The sequence below is a fragment of the Kryptolebias marmoratus genome, linkage group LG8 (genome assembly GCF_001649575.2).
Source record: "Kryptolebias marmoratus isolate JLee-2015 linkage group LG8, ASM164957v2, whole genome shotgun sequence".
Lineage (NCBI taxonomy): Eukaryota > Metazoa > Chordata > Actinopteri > Cyprinodontiformes > Rivulidae > Kryptolebias > Kryptolebias marmoratus.
In genome coordinates this window covers 26300472-26323132 of record NC_051437.1, presented here as the reverse complement: position 1 = coordinate 26323132, position 22661 = coordinate 26300472, and the positions used below count along the sequence as shown (strand labels likewise).

The window sequence follows — 22661 nt, the reverse complement described above, 5'->3', positions numbered from 1 at the left end:
TTAGCCATTTGGCTGTGAATAACAAAGTAACAAAGCAAGCCAGAACTTTCAACATTTTTTATTTTTTAATGTTTGATTTTTTTAAAAAATAGTTTTTAAGATTTGAAAAAAAAGTTATTCCTGTGTTGTAGACAACTATTGGATATATGTTACTGTAAAATAAAACGTTTAAAATCTAAGCCTTCTTTTTTACATCCCATAATCTCACCAGTTAATTTCTTTCAAATTTTGTTTGTTTTAATTTGTGCTACTGTCTGTCTTGCTAGGGGCACTGAATTTTAATCTCAGTGAGTTTTTGTCCTGGATAGATAAAGCTAAAACAAACAAAAATGATCACTTCCTGTTGAAGGCTGTCCTTGTCTGTACATCTTTGTTTTCGGGTGTTGTGTCAGTAAAATATTTCATGAACCACTGAATGGATTGTAACAAAACAAAAGCATGAAATCTTACAATATCACACAAGATTGCACATAATATTATTTCCAAGATTTCACCAAAAATGACTACAACTTCATCATTTCTCAACCTAAGTTAATCTTAGTCTAAAACTCTTGCAAGAAAAGTGATAGGTGACATGCATTTCTTCAAGGTTTTTTATCACAATAATTTTTTTTGGCCCGTATTTTAATATAATCTAAACATATCTTGGAAAAATATTCCTTGGGGCTTCAATCTCTTCATCTTGCAAATATAAGAATCATTCGTTTTTAAGCAAAACAATAGTGTCAAAAAATTACACAACTGTCAGGTTGTTACCTAATGACATCCTGTTGCAACCCTTGACAATAGCTTTACAGTAAATAAATAAATAAACAAAATCCTCCTCTTACACATCACTGCCACCTTCCAACAACAGGCCAATCAGTTTGATTTGTGACAGCCTGAGAAAAGTAAGCATGGATAGAAATAAACTGAGCCAAAGGGGTTGGTTATACAAGAAGTGTTTTTAGAAGACGGCTAAAAATGAAAAGAGAAACAATAAGAGACCAGCAGAGCTCAATCACTGTTCGTCCCATATGGTCAGTGTCTCTGATGGCTGCCTGCAGGGAATAGACAGCTGTCTTCAGCTGGTGATAGATCAGACACAGAGAAAACCCACAGGAGAAAGAAGGGGGTGATCGGGGGGATAGAAAGGGAAAGGGAGGTGTTGGATTGTGACAGCCAGATCAGGGACGAGGGAGGGATGGGGAGGGAAGAAATATCTCAAGTGAAATAAAAGGTTGAGCTTGAGGAGTTGATGCAATAGAAGAGAGGAAGACATGCATGGAAGGACAACTTTCCTGCAACATGTGGAGGGAGACAGAGAGAGACAGCTTTCTGTTTACTTTTCTCTGTGGGTGCTGTCATTCAAAGGAACGGCTTCATTTATGGAGCAAGCTGTGAGAGACCAAACACATGTCAACCTGTTTATTTGTCTGTATAGCTCATGAATCACTCAGCAGATTTTAATAAAACTGGATGAACCTCTACGACTTTTGGAGTCAATCCAATTCAATATGGGCACCACATCTAACTGACATTAGCCAGCACAAAAATGGCTATAACTCAAAATATTCGGTGTGGTAGAAGCTAAAATTGATACCCAACTAATACTCTGAACATTAGGTGATTTAAAATCTTGGTGTACTATTGGAGTCTGTTAGGAAAATATCTCTCAAACCACTGGGTGGATTTTAAACAAACTTTCAAAAAATATTCATTGGATAAATCTCTACAACTAATTACCTTTTAGACCTAATCCATTTCAAGATATAACATAATAATTCACTCAGATATTGAGCTAAAGTTTGATGTGGTAGTTGCTGAAAATTGTTTACAACATATACCTCCAGTGCTTTTTGTCTAAAGTCAGCCCTATTTGTCTGCTATCAAAAATGTTATGAACCACTAAATGGATTTTTTAAACTCTCAGAAAGTAATGACACATTTTACCTCTATTGTACAAGTGATCAACTTTTGTAGTCAATCCAATTCAAGATGGCCACCATAGGTAATGGACATTAACTAACACAATATTGGCTATAACTTAGTCAGATTTACATATACTGAGCTAAACTTTGATGTGGTCATAGCTGCAATCATTCAAAACACATATTTTGAGGGCAACATCTCACATTATTGCAATCCATTGCACTATTTTTAAGGTTGGACCAAAACAACTCCATTTCTCAACATTGGCACGAAAGGCAGCGAGCAATATGTACTCCTTTAAGAAATGCAAGGCCTTTTAATTTATTTTTCTGTATTTGCTGTTGTTGAGCATTGAACACAAGTTCAGAACATGTGCGACTCTTTTAGCTTCCTCATGTTGGTGGTTGTTCAGTTTTTATAGGTCAACAGTTTTAGAAACGGGCTTCGTGCTACATGGCAAACTAAGCACTTCTTTCCACTTACCTGTGTGTTTCTATGGTAACCGAGGGGGGCTATTAGCAGAGGCGGTAAAAGTATAACAATGATCTAAAATACACCCTTTTGGAAAATAAATAAATAAATAAACTAAAATGGAGCTGAGTGGTATGTGTTATACAGTATCGACTACCTACCAGAGGTATTTTTGAACTGGAACTGATGTTTGTCTAAAGAAGCCTAACCTGTAAAACATAAACACACCCACATGCACAATATGAGCATTACATCTGTATAGAAACCAGAGCGGCTCTGAGCATGAGCTAAAAACTCTGAATGTCCCACCTTATCATTATCACTTACAGCTGACAAGTGTGGAAAAAAAGCCGACAAATCATCCATTTCTTAATGTAATCAGAAAAAAAATGAGGCTTATCCATTAACAATCCCACATGCTGCCAATTTCCTAAATGTAGATTGATGAGGTGGATGGTGGACTAAATAAGCTGTCCGCGAGGATGCATTTTGCCTGTTTTGGGATAGTAAAACAACCCGTCTCGTGAAATTGCACCTTGTCTGAGTTTCAACTGCGAGACAGTGGTCAATATGTTGGTGCAGGGTGTCAGGGGGCAGATGGTGTAATTGGAGGCAGTTAGTGGGATGCCTTCTGCTCACTGGCTTATGTAATAGACAAAGACCAACACACAAATATAGAGCATCAACTTTTGAAAAAAAAGAGTAAATTGTCAGCTGGATAAAATAACTTTTTCTGCTCTACGAGGAGGATTGCAACAGATGACAGACTGCAGGGAGTATTATGTTACTGTGACTGACTTGCAGAGTTTGCCTCGCAACAGTGGAATAAAAGGTGACAGTTTTTATCAGAACTCCTTAACAATCTAATCTAAACAAGATTTTTTTTTCATCATATACTACTTTGTGCTTGACGTTTAATGTTATGTTGTGACTTTTCGTAAATTATCCCTTTAATGCCTCTTTGAAGCATCTCTGAAAGATATGTTAGCAGTTTTATAAATCAACCACAGAACTGTGCTTTTAACGAATTTTTAACAATTTGTAAAATGTCAGGCACCACTTTGACAAACAATCTTTGTCAGTTACATTAGGATTTGCCCCGAAATGACAGACAGTCCCCTGACAGTCAATCTTCTCTCCACCACCAGGCCAGCGCGGCATAAATTCTTCTGACCCAGTTTGCAAAGGGTCCTCTGGGTTTGCTTGAGTCCAAACGCCTCTAACCCAATGTGACCATAAAGACTGTGAGCTTTGACCTGGATTGCTTTCACAGTTGCATTATATAAATTGGTGCATTGCATAATTAGATTCTTTTAATTAAATATCTTTATTTTAGAGAACTCAAAGTAAATTAGAGTGTCAAACCTCTTCCAATAATCTTATTTACTGTAGAAATAATTTGGCAAATTTGTCGACCTCCTGATGTCACACATCCTTCTCTCTTCATTAGTTTGATGTCCACTTTTATTTCGTATTAGATTTCTCAGATATCTGTTGAAAAAGTTGGCCTAAAACTACAAATTTTAATAAAACTCGAATTAAAGCTGCTTCTCATCTCAAACACATGCACACATCTGCGTGTCCTCATCTGTCCCCTGTGGTCTTCATCCTCCACCACTGTCACCTGCCATCTGTCCTGCTGGTTCACGACTCATCCGGTCTGCTCTGCTGTGACGAGCACGAAGACAAAACACCTCTGCTGCTTTTCTTCTGAGGGGAACGCCGAACCTCTGACCTGATATCAAACATGTGAAATTTAATCATGACCCTGCTACAACACGTAACTCAAAAAGTCCAGTTATCCACGTCGTGTCACAGAAGAGTGCTTCTGACTTCAGGCTGAGCAATTCTGATCCTTCATGCTGCTTCTGCAACTGTGCAGAGGAAATTTATATAAAAAGAACACAATTTTTGATGGATCTGTAATGGTTCCAATTTCCTGTTGAAACATCAACCCTCGCCATTAGATGAATCAGCAGCGTGTATCTTCCAAGTGTTACTTTGCAAACAAATGGTGTGTTTGTAAAGTGTAGGTTTAGTTTCCTTTGCAGACATTTTGGCAGATAATCTGACAATATTTTTCTCTAACAAACACAAACAGACAGTATTTCTAATCTGTGACCAGGAACACGTTTAAAAAAGCAAATAATTCATGGTGAACCAAAAATTCTTGGGACCGAAGCACTGAATATTATTTGTAAAAAGATACAAATCAAACACATTTGTCAGTCATATCTAAATTTATTCACAAACATGGGCTTTTTTATGTTTGTAGGATTTTCAAATTACTTTTTGTTTATTTTTTTCCTTTAGCTAATCTGCCACTCATAACCACATGGATTTTTTTTTCATAATGAAAGCATTTAGCCAACTAAAACTACATAAAAGTTATGACTAAATACCCTATATTTTCACAAAGTTAACTAAAAAACAGCAGCAAGATATGAGACTGCAATATATGAAGATACAACAACAAAGTAAGCCCAACATCAGCTTTAAGGCTCAGTAGATATCAATTATTGTAATCAGATTTCTGTAATTTATTACACTGGTTTACATAACTTTCATCCTCTACATCTGTTTCAGTAAATGTTGAAAACAGATGTTGTGCAGGAGCCAAGTTGACTGAAGGGAGTCACAGATATTTCAGAAAGAAATTGTGTCAACTTGTGGGGGAAAAAATGGCAAAAATACAATATTTAAAAAATGGGCCTTGTCTTGTCATAAATTTTTAAGAAGGGTCTAAATAATTGACAGGGACAAAAATATGTGGGAATCAGTCTAATACAGTAACATTGTAACTTATAGCAACAAATGCTTTTTTTTTTTTTTTGTGGTTATCTTGCTATGCTTGCACGTGCACTGATGCCTGCTGCAAAAGAAGTCTTTGATCTATCCATCCATCCATCCATAAATTTTACCCACTTTTCCCGTTTTGGTTCACGGGGGACTTGAGCCTATCTTAGCTGTCATGAAGCGAGAGGAGGGATACACCGCAGACTGGCTGCATATAAATAACTTCTGCACTTAAAATGTTCGGTTTGCAGCAAATTTCTCAGCTTTTAGAGAAGAAAATCCCTTTAGGAAAAAGGTTTTTGGTGCAGAATTTCTCTTCCTTTTGTACTGGCAGTTATCATTTTAGGGCAGGGGTGGGCAACCCTGGTCCTCGAAGGCCACTATCCTGTATGTTTTACTTGTTTCTCTGCTCCAACACAGCTGATTTAAATTAATGGATAATTAACAGACTTCTGCAGAACATGAAGAGGTGATTTAACCACTGAATCAGGTGTGTTGGAGCAGGGAAACAAGGAAAACATGCAGGATGGTGGACCTCCAGGACCATGGATTACCCACCCGTTTTAGGTAAATGGTAACTGAAAACAGTGCTTTGCAAAGTGGAGTGGACAGGAGAATTTACTATGAACTGGACATACCTTCATTGTAAATGAATCCATAAAAGGTAATCTTTAAAAGCTTTGAAAAAAGTATAATGTTATTTTTCTCACTTAATATTTAAAAAATGAAACAATTTTGTCTACTTTGTTATTTGTTTGTTCTTAGTAAACCTTGCAACCATGTTTTTAATATCATTGATTCCAATCATTTTTTAGTTGTAGATGTACATCCAGTAATTACTTTCTGAATGTTTCATTCAAATCTGTCCAGTGGTTTGTGAATTATTCTGCTAATAGACAAACAGGGTTGTCTCATAAAAGTTAAAACCAAAGTATCATTAAAACAACCTTTGCATTTAGTAGCACTTGGAGTATCTTTTGTTATTGAAATTCAGCTACTACCACACCAATTTTAGCTCAACATTTGTAAAATCATCTGAGTTATAGGTTTAAAATTTTGTTTGTTGTTGTTTATTTAGTCATGGCAGCCAACTTGAATTGGGTTGACTCCCCAAGTAACTTACTTGATTACTTTCTCTAAGTTTCATTAAGATCTGCTCAGTGTTTCATCAGATAGTTTGCTAACAGACAAACACGCAAACACATTCACACAGACATGGGCCAAACTATTGCCCACCTTTTGCTGGCATAAAAGCAGTTGAGTAATATTTTAAATGGATCGGTACAGCTGTGGAAACCATCAGTTTTACTCAGTTTTATTCAACAGCCATAATTGGATGCAAAGACCCTCTACCTCCTGCAGCAGTGAAAGCAAACTGCTGCCATTAGCTCCAACTTTGACAGTCAGCCACACACAGGTGCACACTTAGCCTGATTTGTTTCCGCTGTCCCTCCTTTCCCAAATAGCAGTAATGATTTTAGTAGCACTAATGACAGAAGCAGTACTAATACAGCAGCAGTGGAGAAATTCTGGAGTTTGTCGGCCAAACATTGTGTGAGCGCTGGAGAAGGATCTGCCTGCACTGGGGTGGGATTTTTGGGAGGAGATCACTCCTTTTGGATATGATCTTGAATAGAAGCCCTGAAAAATACAACAGGTGCACAATTAATTGGAATGTGATTTTTTTTAACCTAATTATTTCCATGCTCCTCATTTTAAAGATATAAAATGGAAAGAGTCTGACAGCAACCAAAACTGGGATAATATTGAGAATAGTAGGATTTGTTGGGTTTCATGGCAAAGATTGAATTGTTATGGTTCCAAACGATGGTTGCTATTTTATTTCTGTTTGGTTTTGCATGATCAGAGGTTTGTGAAGCCATTTAGTTTGAGAAATACCTATTGATTATTTATTTTAAAAAATTGCCATGAAAAGAATCAATTTACTGGTTGGTTGGTTGGTTGGTTGATTGGATGGATGGATGGATGGATGGATGGATGGATGGATGGATGGATGGATGGATGGATGGATGTTGGTTCTGACAGTTCCTTACAGAAGGATTCAGCTATTAGGTTTTGTGGGGGAAAAATATAAAAAGACAAACCTATCACTGTCTTTCTCTTTGATTTACCTATTTTTTTCAGATTTCTTTTGTTTTGTTTGTTTGTTTTACAAAATTCTGATTAGATGTATCATTTTGATTAGAGTTTATTTAGAACGCTCTACAGAGCACATTTTGATTAGTGCGTCTTTAAAATTTGACCTTATTTGGGATAATAAGACATTGTTATTTACATGGTGGTTTGCTGCTCAGAGAATAGTGTTAATCAGAGTAAAATTGTAATAATAATGCCTTCTTGACAATATTTGCTTTATTAAAATGATGGACCGTATCACAACATCTTTTGATTGCATGCTTGTTTTTTTCTATTGAATAAAAATATATTAACAGAATGATAAAACAAAAATAAATTAACCAAAAACTGAAACTTGAGATGCTGTTATGCAATCAGCTTTTGATTTTAGATTTTACATCAGACTTGTAGACAGATTATCTTTAAAAAAAAAAGCTCTATTTAATGGTTTATTACATTCATTTATTTAATCATATTTCAGATGTTTTTCTCCACAGATTTTTAGGTTTGAACTGAACTGAACTGTAGTACTGATTTTTTTCCCAAAATGTTAGTAACCTGTGACTGAACATTTTAAAAGGAGTACTAACATACAACACTTTGAGCACCTTTGGCTGTAGCTAGTTTTTGAATTTCTTTTTTTATTCTGATTGAAGAGAAAGGAAACGGTGAACCACCTTGAACTGTTTCAAATTATGCCCACCATTTACGGAGATAGAAGTCCTCTATTTTTCCTTTTATAATCTCAGTGCACAACTCCTGTTGCCAGTCTTCCCTCAATAAACTAGATAATAAGCCTTTCAAAACGTGGTGAATATTGTCAAACTGAGATGCACCACTTTTATTTTTCAAATCAGGCTTTGGTAAATAGAATATGTTATACCTGCCAGCCTCCATCCTCTGTGTTTACAGCCTGTGTGCGGGTCATTTTTTTAACAACAAAGGTGAAAAATAACTGAATCAAACTCCAGATTCAAACTTCTCAAAACAATATTACTTCCTGAAGGTTTCCTGTTTGAGAATTATATTTGGCATTATAACTAAAGCTGCTGGATTAATGGGTAATTTTTGCCTTTGATAATGACGAGTAGACGATCGAGTAATTGTGTGTGTTTCTGTGTGGGTGAATGCTGTTTGTTTTTCTCTTTGTCTGTTAGCAAAATATCTCAAGAACTAATCAACAAATTTTAATGAAACTCTTAGAACATATACACTGATTAACTGGCCACCATAGCTAATAGACATTAGCAATCATAAAAATAGCTAAGTTCAGTCAATTTTATAGATATGGAGCTAAAATTAGGTAATGTAGGCAGCTGAGAGTAATCACAGATACATAACCTGAGCACCAACATCATATGAGATGTTTGTTTTGAATACAAGTCGGTGGGCAATATAAAAGGTTAGATGTGATGGTTTACAAGTGAAATGTAAACCACAAGTACCTTGCATGTTCAATCATTATGTAAAATGTAAATAAAAACTGAATGCACTGATTTGTAAATCTCAAAAGCTCATAGGTTTTTTTTTTTACAATGAAACATATTTATAGTGTCATAGTACTATATAGCCTTTTTTGTACCCCCCAAAAAAATCACTTTTATAAACCTAAAATAAGGATTTTGTTTCAGAACACAGTCTGAAACCATTGTGTTTCTCATGCCAACAGCAAATAGCAGCTTTGGTTTAGTGTTTCTCTTTTACTGTTTGCTGGTACTATCATGGTTTATTGCATAGTTGTTATGAAAGACTTAGCAGAAGTTCCCAATCAGGTGTAATAAGCAGAGTTCTTTTAAACTAATCAAATAACTCAAGCTCAGAGCAATATAAGCGCTGACATCTAACAAGTCTCTGTGGCCTTAAATGCAGCTCATGATGAGAAAAATGCTTGTAAAGTCTGTCAGAATAACAGCAAGCCATTATTATTCTGCAGTTATGGAGCAGTAAGGGCTCGGGCAGATACTCCAGAGTCCAGGCGCTCTGGGTTTCCGGTGGCCTAGCTCGCGGGTGTGCAGCTGGTAACACTGTGTAGGTAAATTCATAAATAATTCTCTCACTGTTGCTGCCTGCTACAGCTGGGGAGCCAGCGTGAGCGAGAGAATCCATCGATTTGAAAAGTACGTCATGCAAGGCTGTGGATTTAAGAGACGAGGCGTGAATGACTAACACGCTTCTCTCCCTCTTTTCGCCACGTCCTTAAGTCAGTTTTGTTTTGCAAGGAAATTCTTTTTCCCTTTTTCTTTCATCTTCTGTCAGTTCTGTCTAGCTGAGTTTTTTTTAATCTTTTAATATCAAAGCACAATAAGTCTGTGTCAGTGGTGTTTTGATGAGGCTGTTATTTTGCATTCTTTTTATTGTAAAACCAAACTGGATCAAAGCTGAAGTATTCACTAACAGTGGTCAGAAACTCTGCCTTCTAGATTTGTTTCAGATTCCCTTTTTCCAGAACTTGGACTTCAGAAAGCTGTCAAGCAAAACAAGCCAGGATACGAAAGTCTGAAAATAAGCCCCTCCCCTACAATGGCCAATGGATAAAAAAGAAAGAAAGAAAAGCAAAGAAAACACAAAGGAACATTCTAATAAATTTAGATGAACATTGTAGATCGTGTAAGTTTAAGTCTGACTTTACCATTTTAAAATCTGACCAGAACTGAATTTCTGTTCATTTTGGCATTGACTTCTAGTTATAGCCCACTGTCAAAAGCAAAGGGGGCATTACATTTTTGCCTGTGTGTATCTGTTAGCAAAATGTCTCTTAAACTAGTAGACAGGTTTTAATAAAACATACACAAATCAATCAGTTCAATCAATCAAACATACAACGTACAACTGATTAAACTTTGGAGTCAACTTGATTCAAGATGACTACCACAGGTTTTATTTTTAATTTTAGCCAACACAGAAAAGCCTATAACTTAGTCAGGTTTACAGATTTTGAGCTAAATTCAGTGTGGTAGGAGTTTAGCGTCGTTCTCAACATATATATTGAGTGTTAACAGATCACATGAGACTAAAATGGCTATAACTAGACCTTTCATATTACACAAGTGTGTTTTTTGTTTGTTTGTTTGTTTTTTTGTGTGTGTGTTTGGACTGCAGGCAAGCCAGTTCATCACCCAGACACCTTGATAATGGAATCATGCTGTTGTAATGCAAATGTTGGTATTGTTTAGGAGAAATAATGATGCCTTCCCTGAATGAAAGATAATATAGTTTGCTTTGTATGGACTGTAGCTTCAAAGCCTGCGTTACTGATGGAAATGATGGCTCCTGTGTGAGATCCAGATCATTTGCTCAGCTCACCAACAAGAGCCAACTCTTGGCTCCTAAACAGCTCTTCACTTGGTACCAACAACCCATTTGGTCTGGCAAACTAAACAATCTAGAGAAACTCAGAAACCTCTTTTGCACAACTTTTGCTTCTCTAAGAAGCATCTAGGACTGTATAACACATTCAGCCTTGTAGCAGATAGGTGGAATTTGGGTTTGTAAATTCAACACCCATATGGACAATGTGGCTTCCTTTCGCAAAGTGTTTTGTGGTACACATGATTAACTTTTAGACAACTGTGCATTTGAACTATATGCTTTGGCAAATTTCAAGTGACAAAGCTAACAGCACTAATCAACATAAGTACTTCCTTCCAAATTGGATGTCAAAATAAAGCACTGTGTTTTATAATTTTGCACCCATATACAGTCACAGTTCTGGTTTATGTGAACCACCAGATTTACAAAAATCTGTAGGAATTTAAACAATTGCAGCACTGATGAAACACATTTTTATTTATTTGTTTTTCTTTCATTCTTTGTATATTTTAACATGCATTTCCTCTGGCATCCACCAGCAGTTGCTGGTACACCCTTTGCACCCCCTACCTTGCTTTGCCAAGAGGAGAAATCCAAGGCTGCTGTGGGCACTGGCTCACCAAATTTTGGCGGAGGAACTGTGAGCAAACAGTGTTTGGTCTGATGGCTCCTGGTTTCTGCCGATGCAGAACAGTACAACTCTGGAACCCAACCTGCTTTGGGTCTATCTTCCAAGATGCTGCTGGTGGAGAACTGGTGTGTTCTTAGCACTTGGAAATACCACATTACAACAGAGCAAGTTTCTGTTTCTTTCCATCGTAATGTGAAAACAAGTAGATACAATTTACACAAGATGTGGTGCAAAGAAATCTATCCAAATATTTTATTAGGATTTTCAAGTTTATTCAGATGTGTCTTATTTTTGGTTTCATGTTGGCTACATGCTAAAATAATTACTGTTGTCTTTCTTCATCTTGTCATTGCTTTTTACTCTGTCACATGTCTTTTCTTTCTTTTGCAATAAAGCTGACAGCAATCCCCTACACATATTCTGAGTGCTAATAGATTGCACAAGAGTATTGTTTGAAATTTTTCCATTTACTATTTGAATTTAACTCTGTCTGCTGTTAGCAAAATATCTCATGAATCACTGGACTGATTTTAAAGAAACTTTGAGAAAATAATCATTGAATATAGCCTACCGCTATAGGGGATGAACTTTTGGATCCAACCCAAATGAAGATGCTCCCCATTGCTGTATGACTTTAGAAAACAAAACAATGGCTATAATTCAGTCAATTTCACAGGTAATGAGCTAAAATCTGGTGTGGTTGCAGCTGAAAGTCATCAAGAACATATCTACTTACTACATGAGATCTTTGCTTTAATATTTTCTTTTATTTTTCAAAAACACAGTGATTGCAGTGATTTAAAAATGTTGCATTTAATTTCTAACAGAAATTAAAATCCATTCAAATAATTTCAGCAAAAATCTAATTGTTACCTTAATCTGTCATTTTGTGTCATTAAAACCACCCCGTGGAGGTTTTGACCACTAATAGCACAGGGGATCAGTCATCAGCTAATGATGTTTTGTATGATGGGATTCATGGGGATAAACCCCTTCAAACCAATGGCACCATGAATACGAGTCTACTTTTTACAGCATTTTCCTTTGTCACAATCTGAAAAGCACAGTTGTCACCCACAGTATTACCCATTTGCTGCTTTTTTATGCATCACATCAAGTATGTTTATTAGCCACTTATTGTGCCTGAATGGAACACAAAATTAAAAAAAGAAAAGTTGATAAATAAAACTCAATAAATGCTACAGAAATATGGTAAATTATCAAAAGATGGAACTTTAGGCACAGCAAATTAAAGTCCCTCCTTGCATAAATCAGTGAGAAATCTCATATGCAGCATATAATTTGATTAAATTATCTGCTGCAGACCTTCATTAATATTTACATTCTGAAAAATAATTATGTATTCCTGAAACATGACTTCTCTGCCTTTCTTTTTTGTACCAAACTATTGGTCTAACCTGACACCAGTTTGACAGTTACCGTTTTAATTATGTGTTTTTGCCATGTGTTGGTGCCAAACTATGTCTAAAAACAATTGCAAATTAGTATTTTGAAACAAAAAAAAAATTGGAAATAAGTCTTGCTTGACTAAAACATACCCTTAAATAATAATGTAGTTTTTCCTCAGTGCAAGAAACAAGTATGGGAGTTGAGTGTCCTATATGACATTATAGTGTTTTTGATTTTGTTAACTGTGTCTGTGCAGCTGTCTAACGTTGCAGCTTTGTAATGTCCAGTAAAAAGCATATTCTACAATTCTCAACTCCAACTTCAAATAGACTGGCAATATATGTGTCAATTCTGATTCAGCAGTCACAATTTTGTTTTCTTGTTTTTATTTTTCTATATGTTTTTTTTTGCAATCTTATCTCTTCTTATTTTTCAGCATATCAGCACTCATCGTTCACTCTGTATTTTTGAAGAAAATACAATTTCTCCAGTTATTTTTAAAATGTGTAAACAAATGTGTCCAAAATGAAAACCTCAGAGCTGGTCACTTCCTGGAATACAAATGTTTTGAGAATAATGGTAGGAAAACACAACAGGAATGAACAGGTTGAATAAAATATGCAGTATTTTTCACTGTAAAAAAAACTACTGGGACATAAACTGACATAAACAGTCCCTGGAAACAAACACTAACCGTTTCTCATCTCTGTCACCACATCTGACATATTTCTACATTCCCACAGTAATGATGTTTGACAAGTCCGCCTGAACGTGCATACAGGAAATGCTTTTTTACCGCTGTACTTAGTCTGACAGCTAACACAGTGTCGGTAACATTAGCTAATTTCCACTTGTAGTCCATTTTTAGAAATGGCTTGCCCATTAGAGGGCGAGTGCAGGGCCCTGCGTGAGTTTCACTTGGAGACAAGTGAGTGCGTGCAGGGCTGTCTGCTGGCACAATAACAGCTTATAGCTCTGAATGACATCTGCTTTCCACTTTTATTATTCATGCCTCGATACAGTTACCACGTCTGTCTCTCTCTCTCTCTTTCTCTTTACCATCTCAGCGGGATTCCAGGGAAGAAGTGTGGAGTCATAATCTTGACTGCTGAGGAGCTCAGTAACTGCAGGGTCAGTACACACAAATACACACGCAAATATGCACACAACCTAAATTTAGATAGAAAATTATCTTCTGCAATGGTTTTCTAGCAGTTCACACACAGTCCACACACAGAAACAAATCCCTGAACATGCACACATTGGCAGAAAAAATGAAAGTATTTGATGACTGAAAGAGATAATCAGTGTTTGCATCATCCCATCAACTCTCTATCCCCCCTGTAAGGTTAAGCACATGATATTTGGTTTGTCAGACCTCTCCATGCTGCTTTAAATGGGTTTAAAACTAACTGTTTGCTTGGATTTCTGCTATGAAGCAATTTTCTTCTCCGGTTTTGCAGTTTTTTAAACACATTCACATATTAACAGCAGCCAGCCAGCCAGCCAGAAACGTCCGGATTCTCCTCTCTGTTTCTCTGTGTGTGTGTGTCCATGTGCGCTCCAGAGACCATTATATGAACAGGCTTATCTTAGTTGTGTTTACCATTGCTACTCTGGGAGGTTTTGCTCCTAACAAGATCCAAATGCTGTCAATGGCAAGCTTAGGGTTTCCCATGATGCTCTCCCTCAGGAGAAATTGACTAAGAGGTCTAATTATTCATCAGTCTATATAGTCTTCCTTATTTCCTTCCTTTGTCTGTTGTCCTAGGCAGCTCGACACAGTAGCAGGAAAAGCACAGTTCCTCATTAACTGCTGCAGCCAGTCATACATATGTATGAAGCATTCCCCTCTGCCTCTGTCTTTATTTCAGACATCCCCTAATAAGATTTATTTTCCCCGCTATAAAAATGTGTAATTTATATGAAACAATCCATAACCAAGGCTCTAACATACATGGAACCCTTATTAAAGTGTTCCGATTGCTGCTGGTTGGGGTTCTGGTCTATATTAACATCAACATTATGCATGATTTCTTTTTTTGTTTTTTTGTTTTTTTACACATCTTATTCAAAGAGATTTGAAGTTTCAGAACAGTTGCAACAAAGTCCTGCTCTGACTTTTGTTGAGAAGAAATGAATTTCTAAAGAGAAGAGGCTCCAGAGATGGCATTGCATCACTGTACTGAAATCTGCTTGTCTTCTTTGACAGGATATTGCTACAATGCAGTTGTGTGCCAACAAGCTGGATAAGAAAGACTTCTTTGGAAAGTCTGACCCCTTCCTGGTTTTCTACCGGAGTAACGAGGACGGAACGTAAGTGTGGCCAGTCGAGGTGAGCTTCAGGGTTCACCTGTGTTTTTAGCACAAATTCACTGAAGAAGGCTGTTTCGAGCTTAAACTATATGTTCTAGATATTCAATGATTCTGCCTGTTAGCAAACCTTGTTAGCAAAATATGTCATAAACTGCTGGACAGGTTTTATTAACACCTATAAAAGTAATCATTGAATGTACATCTACAACTGATTAACTTTTGAAATCAACCCAGTTCGAGATGGCTGCCACAAACAAAACCAGAAAAATTGTGACAACTATTTCAATTTTACAAATATTGACCTAAAATATGGTGTGGCAGTAGCTGAGACTGAACCCCAACACACATAAACAGATTGCACAGTCTTTGTTTGAAATTTTGTCATTGAATATTTGGAGTCAAGTTTTGTTTGTCTGTTAGCAAAGTGTTTAATGAACAACTGCACATATTTTACTGAAACATTCAGAAAATATGCATTAAATGTACGTCTAAATTGATTAAACTTTGGAGCTAGTCTAACTGAAGATGCCTGACACAGCCAACTGAACTTAGACTACACAAAAATCACTATAACTCAGTCAATTTTATACATATTGTGCTATAATTTGATGTGGTAGGAGCTGAGTGTCATTCACAAAGCATACTCAAAGTGTTATTCATTGTCCAAGACTGTTGTTTAAAACTTTAGCATTAACTGTTGGAGTCACTGGTTATCTGTTAGTCAAAGATGGCCATCACAGCTAATCAATCTTAGCCCACACAAAAATGGCTACAACTCAGTCAGTTTTACAGATACTGAACTAAAATTTGGTATGGTAGTAGCTGAGAGTCATTTATAACACATCCTCTTACTGTATCATCTCACAATTCTGAATGAGAGTGCACATAACGTTACTTTCAAGGTTTGACTAAAATGTTTTCTCAACATAAGATGATTTTAGTCTAAATTTCTGGCGTGACAGGCAGCAGGTGATTCGCATTCCTTTACAAAGTGCTAGACCTTTAATATGTTGTATGTTTTCAAGTATCTATGAAAAATAGAAATCAACTGACAGAATTAAAAACAGTTATACATTATACTTTTAACTCATGAGTCCAAAAAACATTTAAAATGTGCATGCACAGTAATATAAGCATGGCAGCAATAATATTGATGAATTTTTGTTCAGGATTCCTTGACATAGCTGCTGCATCAACCATTAGATCAAATGATGTAAAAAAGGTAACAGAGGCTTGTTTAGCTTTTAAGGGTCACAGGATCTGGCTGCCGCTAAAAACCACTTCAGGCAATTATCCCAAAGTGCCACCATTACTAACAGCAAATCCTGATCAAGCACCCTCGGAAAATCCATTGGTGTTACATAGTGTAAAGCTAAAAAACAAGGTGGCACTGAAAAAAGAGGCTTGTACTTACAGTATATCCAACCAATCATACCAATTATCCCATCTTGTTTGCAGCCCAGTCTTTTTCATAAATCAACTCAGCTGCCTGTGGCCTTTTTATTCAGCTTGTAGAACAAACCAGAGCTCATCTTTTTTCAGCACTTTGCTTTTCTCCACAGATGTGCATCTCTGAGCTGTCTGTAACAATAACAGTTTATCTGAAATTATTTTCTCTCCTAGATATGTTTAAGTGGTTACATACAACTTTGAAAGCTTTATGTAGAATTGCAGATGATGATTATCTCTACAGGTTTGATGAGAGCAATATGAATGCGCTCTCCCTTTTGGGGGAGGCCTCACATCTGTTTTTTTTCCCGGCAGGTTTACCATCTGCCATAAGACAGAGGTGATCAAGAACACGCTGAACCCAGTGTGGCAGCCCTTCACCATCCCCGTTAGAGCTCTCTGTAATGGTGACTATGACAGGTCAGAAAAAACTACTAAACCGTATTCAAAACTCTGTTTATAATTTAACATTAGATAGTTGTTCTTGAGTTGTAAGGTGACCGGTTTTCTCTGATTAAATGAGAATAAAGAACACTTCAGTGTCAACAAGGTACAGGCAGCCCAGTGGATGACATCACCTGTTACTGGGGCGGTCAGAATAATGCCAGCAGTCGGTCATGGTGTCCCAAGGACCAGCACTGGTGTTATTGAGACTGACTCAGTTTTCACGCTGCATCATGTCATACATACAGAATCAGGCTAGACTGTGCTTAGTGTTCATAATAGGTGCAGACACTATTTACAATACCGTATGTGTAAGATGCAAGGCTTTAAATAGAAGTGGAAGTGCAAATCCTATAACAACTGTAATTCAAAAATTTGGGCTTTGCATTAGTTGTGATGAATGAAAGTTGTGGCTATGGATTCTAACTTACATCGATTGTGCAAATAGCTCACAGAACCACACAAGTATTTTTCCATCTTACAAACAGCATACAGATTATTGAATATATTTAGAACCCCATTTGAGTGAAAATCAAGCCACATCAGAGCTGCTTTCAACTCAGAATGAGAGGAAAATGATCTCACATAAACTGATACAAACAGATAAGACCCATATCAGCCCTGCATCACTACTTTCCTATCATGTATTTGGGAAGAGAGAGAGAGAGAGAGAGAAAGGATAGCTGTTAACCATCCACTCTAAAATAAAAGGGATAGTTCAGTTTTTTTTAAGTGGGATTGTTTGAAATAGAAGTCAGTGTCCTACCAGTCAGAGGAACTTCAGTTAAGAGAATCAGAGAGAAGCACTCCAGGTGGCATGATGCTAACAGCTAACCAGATATCAGATATTCAAAAGAGAATTTCAGCTTTCCAAAACAACTAAAACTTCAAAAATGTCATAGCAGATCAAGTGAATGTCTTATTGTAATTTGTTACACTGTACCACTTTTGCATCAAATGGTTATTTACACTGATGAGTCCCACCTGGAACACAGACTGTGGGTCTGTTGCAAGCATAGACTGCATATATCTAGACTGGTGACATTTAGTCTGTAATATATACAGTCTATGTTTGCAACATGTGTTGCTGCACAGTAGACAGTGTTAAGCATTCACAATTAAGGAACTTTCAAATGCAAAAATGATCAAGTGTAAAAAACTAAAACATAATGTCTGTTACTGTGATCGACTGGCAACCTGTACAGGGTGTACACCTTTTTTTGCCTGTTGACTGCTGGAGAAGGGCACCAGCTGCTCATGACAGTAACAAGGATTTAGAGAGTATTAAAAATGGATGGATTTGATAGATAGTGATAACTTTTGCTTGAATTGAAATTGAAAGTTGAAATTCTTTAAGATTACTGAAATTTTTACATTGGGTTGACCCTCTTATAGGTAGCTATTGGCTTAAAGGTAGTATCTGACTGGGCTGCGATGGGTCGGTGAATGGCATTCATGAAGAAGTCCTCAGAATGTCTTGCGACATTCGTAGTGGTTCTCAATTTGCTCACCTAACAGGTTTGCTCTCACAATAGATAATAAAAACATGCTGATGATAAATAAAAACTATTTAAAAACTGGTACAGATCTGCATAACTTAATTTTAAAAGTAAATTGCCTTGGATTCATTTCTAAACTTAATGGCAGCTGCTAAGATAGGTACAAAGTGGGCCGAGGTGTAAACAAATTTGGCAGAAGTGGACAAGAAATCTATGTGCACAGTCTAGAATACATTTTTGCAAGCCATGCAGACAAAAATAGACTGTAATTCTCAAGAACAGGACATTTAAAACCACAAGGCTCACTTGTCGCTTAGTCCTAAATAGTTAGAAGTAAATAGTCAGTGAAACTGCAACAAAAAACAAATATATTTTTTAACTTGCAATTTTCCTGCAACTTTGAGTCACTAGATAAACTCCTACAGTCGCTGCCCTGTAAGATACTACCTTAACTGTCCCCCAATACAATTTCAACTTGATTCCCCAAACTGAAATCATTTTGATTGCTGTGTGCTGCAGGGAAGATATTGCCTACTCTTAACTATTCTACACAGCCCCACTTCAGATCTTCTAAACTGCCCCTTAAGTGTTGTGAAATCAGACCATCCCCCATCTCTATACACACAGTCAGTTTTACATAAGGCCTAATGCTCAGTCTCCAGACTAAAGTCATACAAACTTGAAGTACAAGGTTTCAGAACTCTAAATTCTGCAAAATAAAACCTTTAACAGCATCAGAATTTATTAAGCCCTAAATCATAGACATTAGACTGACTAATATATGCACAGTCAGTGTTTTTGTTCTCGGTAAAGAAGCTGCATAAACTGCCTGGCAGACCATTTCACATTTATAATGACAAATTGTCTTAGCACACCCTTGCAGGTCCAAAAGATGCAAAGTTCACCTTTTTTATTGGTCATTTCGAAGCCAGAAATTATGTTTGTGTTTGCAAATGTTGGAAAACTAGCAATGAACAACTTTTTTTCCCCCCCAAAAGAACACAACATAAAGCCGTGTCTTTTATCCTACAATATTGTGGACAGTCTTTTTTTGGTCTCACAGATGATACAAAGAGCTTTACATGAAGAGCTTTGTGTAAAACCAATTCCCTGCTTGGTATGCTAATGACTTTCAATAACCTGAAACGCTTTAGCCAAAAGATGTGTCGTTCATATCAGCTCAACAGCACACCTTATATCGGACTGTTGGCATGGTAATACATGCAAACTCGAGATCTTTTATTCATCACTCTCTCCTCCATGTGAAATTCTTGGTACGTTCTCACCGGATGGAAACTGGTTTGAGCACGGAGTTCAGATAATAACCTGCACCCACTGCGCCAACAATCCACTTCAGTCTGCTTTATTATTTATTCAGTGAATATGTAATTGTTCCATCTGCTCCTGGTGAGGTGGAGAGAAAAGATTTTTTTTTTTTTAACAGAACTTGCTGTTCTCATATTGACAGAAGATGATGTGGTAAAGAGCAGAGGCACAGAAAGAAGTTTCACCCTCTCCTTTTTATTTTATCTTTTAGGACCGTGAAAGTCGACGTTTATGATTGGGATCGAGATGGAAGGTAAAAGCATTTGCGTGTAACCATTTGCTATACCCTTATTATTCACACTAATTTTCCAAAATGTCAAAAAGAATTAAATGCCATGCATACATTTTGTAGGTAAAATTGTGAAGACTGTTGAAAGTGTGCCATTTTATAGAACTTAACATTCAGGGAAGGAGAAAAACTGTGCAGAATTGAAGTATTTGTAAGACCTGAGATGGAAAAAGAAACGTTGATAGAAAGTCAGAGCAATTTCTCTCAGATTGTGAAATTTGTTTTCATGCTTGCTTGTCTGTGTGGGTGTTTTATGTTTTTTTTCTGTCTGCAGCCACGACTTCATTGGAGAGTTCACCACCAGCTACAGAGAGCTGTCTCGGGGGCAGAATCAGTTTAATGTCTATGAGGTAAAACACATCATGTTTTGTTGTTTCTCATTGGTGTTGCCCTTGTTAGCCCCGTTTAGCTGATTATGATAAGTTGAACTTTTTCCTTTATACTCTACAAAAGCACAGAAAATTCTATAACCCTCAGTTTAAACATATAACATATCTAACATCACAACTTTTCTTCAAAAAGTGTTCAAAATGTTTTGTTTTTTTTTGTAATTCTGGTGTTTTAAAAGCTGTGACATAATGAATTACCAGACCTCAATGTAATACAGTCAAAGGCTCATTATAAGGGATCACAAAATATTAAACTGTAATAACCTAATGCAGCAAATTAGCTTTTGTTCAAGCCTGAAATTATGCTCATACCAATTCAACAATTTGAAATAAAATAAAACTTAAAAGAAAGTCAATAAATCTGTGGGCAATATAACTTGTTTCTTCTAAGGCTGAAAGTAGTATCTCACTGGGCTGTGACATGTTGGAGACGAGTTGGCAACTCAAAATTGGAGAAAATAAACAAACTTTCTGTGGCAGTCACAAAATTTTGAATGTTTGTGGTCAGAGAGCCGGTTTGTCTGCGTCGTCTTTTAATTGACCAGTTTTTAGGTAATCACAGCGTATGTGCGTGGCTTGTGTTGCTAAATATTGTAACTGATTAATGGTAATAAGACCTAGGTTCTGAGGAGTAAATAAAGTAAACTGACAGATTTATTGCTATAACACAGAACAACATATATACATTTGGTATCACTATTGCAGAGACAAAAATACAAAAACACAGATCCCTAAACAAAATAGAGCTCTTTTTTGCCAAAAAGAAAACAAACCAAACCAAAAAAATGAAATATAAAATAAAATACTGAGGGAATAAATTGCTTCTAAACCCTTGTTTCTGTCAGGTGTGGTGAAGAGTGAGGTGAACCCAGTGCGCAGACTCATGATGTGAGCTAACTAATTTATTCAAAATTAAAAAAACGAAATAAAAGCTGACGTGGCAGAAAAAATGAAACAAAATCCAAACCTGAATGAAATACGAGAGGCAAGACATGAAGGGATCCAGACAGCGCATGAAGCGACATGCAGCTTCTGCAGCATGTGGCCGAGTCTTACAATAACCATGAGAACAAGATAATGCATATTGAGTTGTGGCAAAAAATACAATTTCAAAACAACTAGTCAAAACAAACAAACAAAAAAAATGCTTTGCACATTAGACACCAAAGAAAAATGATCTAAGAAAACAACAAAACTCTGCCTGGGTGCACCAAAATATGTTTTAGGAACGCCACAACGGATAGAAACTTACTTAACGACACAAAACACAAACAAAGCCAGGTGAAAAAAAACCCCATCTGCAACGGGACCAAAACAAAAGTTCAGCTTATGTCATAGTTGCTCTTCCAAGGTTTCCAGCAGGTATAGTCATCTAACAAATATGTAACATTGAGCTTGCAGGCTTGTAGCTGCCCTTTCTCCTTTTGTTTCTTTTCATATTTCTTTTTTTGTTTTTCTATGTTTTTTTTCTCATGATGTCTGCTGTGTGCAGGTTGCTAAATGTTTAGAATGTCTTTAATTATCATCATCTAACATATTACATATATTCTCTGATACTTTTCAGTTCAATCCAGTTAAAAGTCCACTGGTCATTTAAAAACTTAATTTTTAAATATGCAAATTAGTTATTGCAAATTACTGTTATAAGGATTTCTTCAGTTTTGACACTTAGAAATAGAATTCAATTTGAGTTATTGTTTCTTTTTTGTTTTAATTGCCATTCTGTTTGGTTTAGACCTTTTCAAACTGTTACATTTTGGTAAGGGTTTAAAAAATATAATTTTTTGACTTTAACTAGGTTCACACATCTAAAACAAGTCACACATTTATTTCTGACTTTCAGATGGAAAAAGAGTTGTTGCACCAGTGCACTTTTTTACAGATGTTTTACCCTAAAACCAAGTTGCAATATTCCCACAGCCATATTACGCATGCATTAAGAAACAATTTTCATTAAATTAAACCAGTTCTTTAGGCTCCCCTGTATAATGGTGAGCTTCAGAGTTAAATTAGAATATGTTGGAACAAAAAAAAATGAAGAAGCAGAATTATTTATGAAGAACAAGTTCTTATCTATTTACTAGGATACACACACACACACATACACACATATGCTCAACAATTAGCTATTACACTTTTGAACTGCTAACTCCATTAAAGCCCACAGCTCATTAAATTCCGCTCAAAAGACGAAAGCTTGGAAGTTAAAAAAAACCATTAGGACACCAGCAACGAAATAAGTCCCTAATGGTTATCTGATCTAAAAGAGAGAAGAAAGTTTACTA

At 36.4% G+C, this 22661-nt stretch overlaps 1 protein-coding gene across 1 annotated transcript in view; it reads left to right on the top strand.

Moving 5' to 3' along the window:
• Positions 1–22661, top strand: part of cpne9 (copine family member IX) — an 83493-nt gene that overhangs the window by 36270 nt on the left and 24562 nt on the right. The window contains exons 8-12 of the mRNA XM_017411417.3: positions 13732–13795; positions 14877–14980; positions 16745–16849; positions 19910–19951; positions 20262–20337. Coding sequence (XP_017266906.1) covers positions 13732–13795; positions 14877–14980; positions 16745–16849; positions 19910–19951; positions 20262–20337 — 391 coding nt within the window. The remainder of the gene's footprint in view (positions 1–13731; positions 13796–14876; positions 14981–16744; positions 16850–19909; positions 19952–20261; positions 20338–22661) is intronic.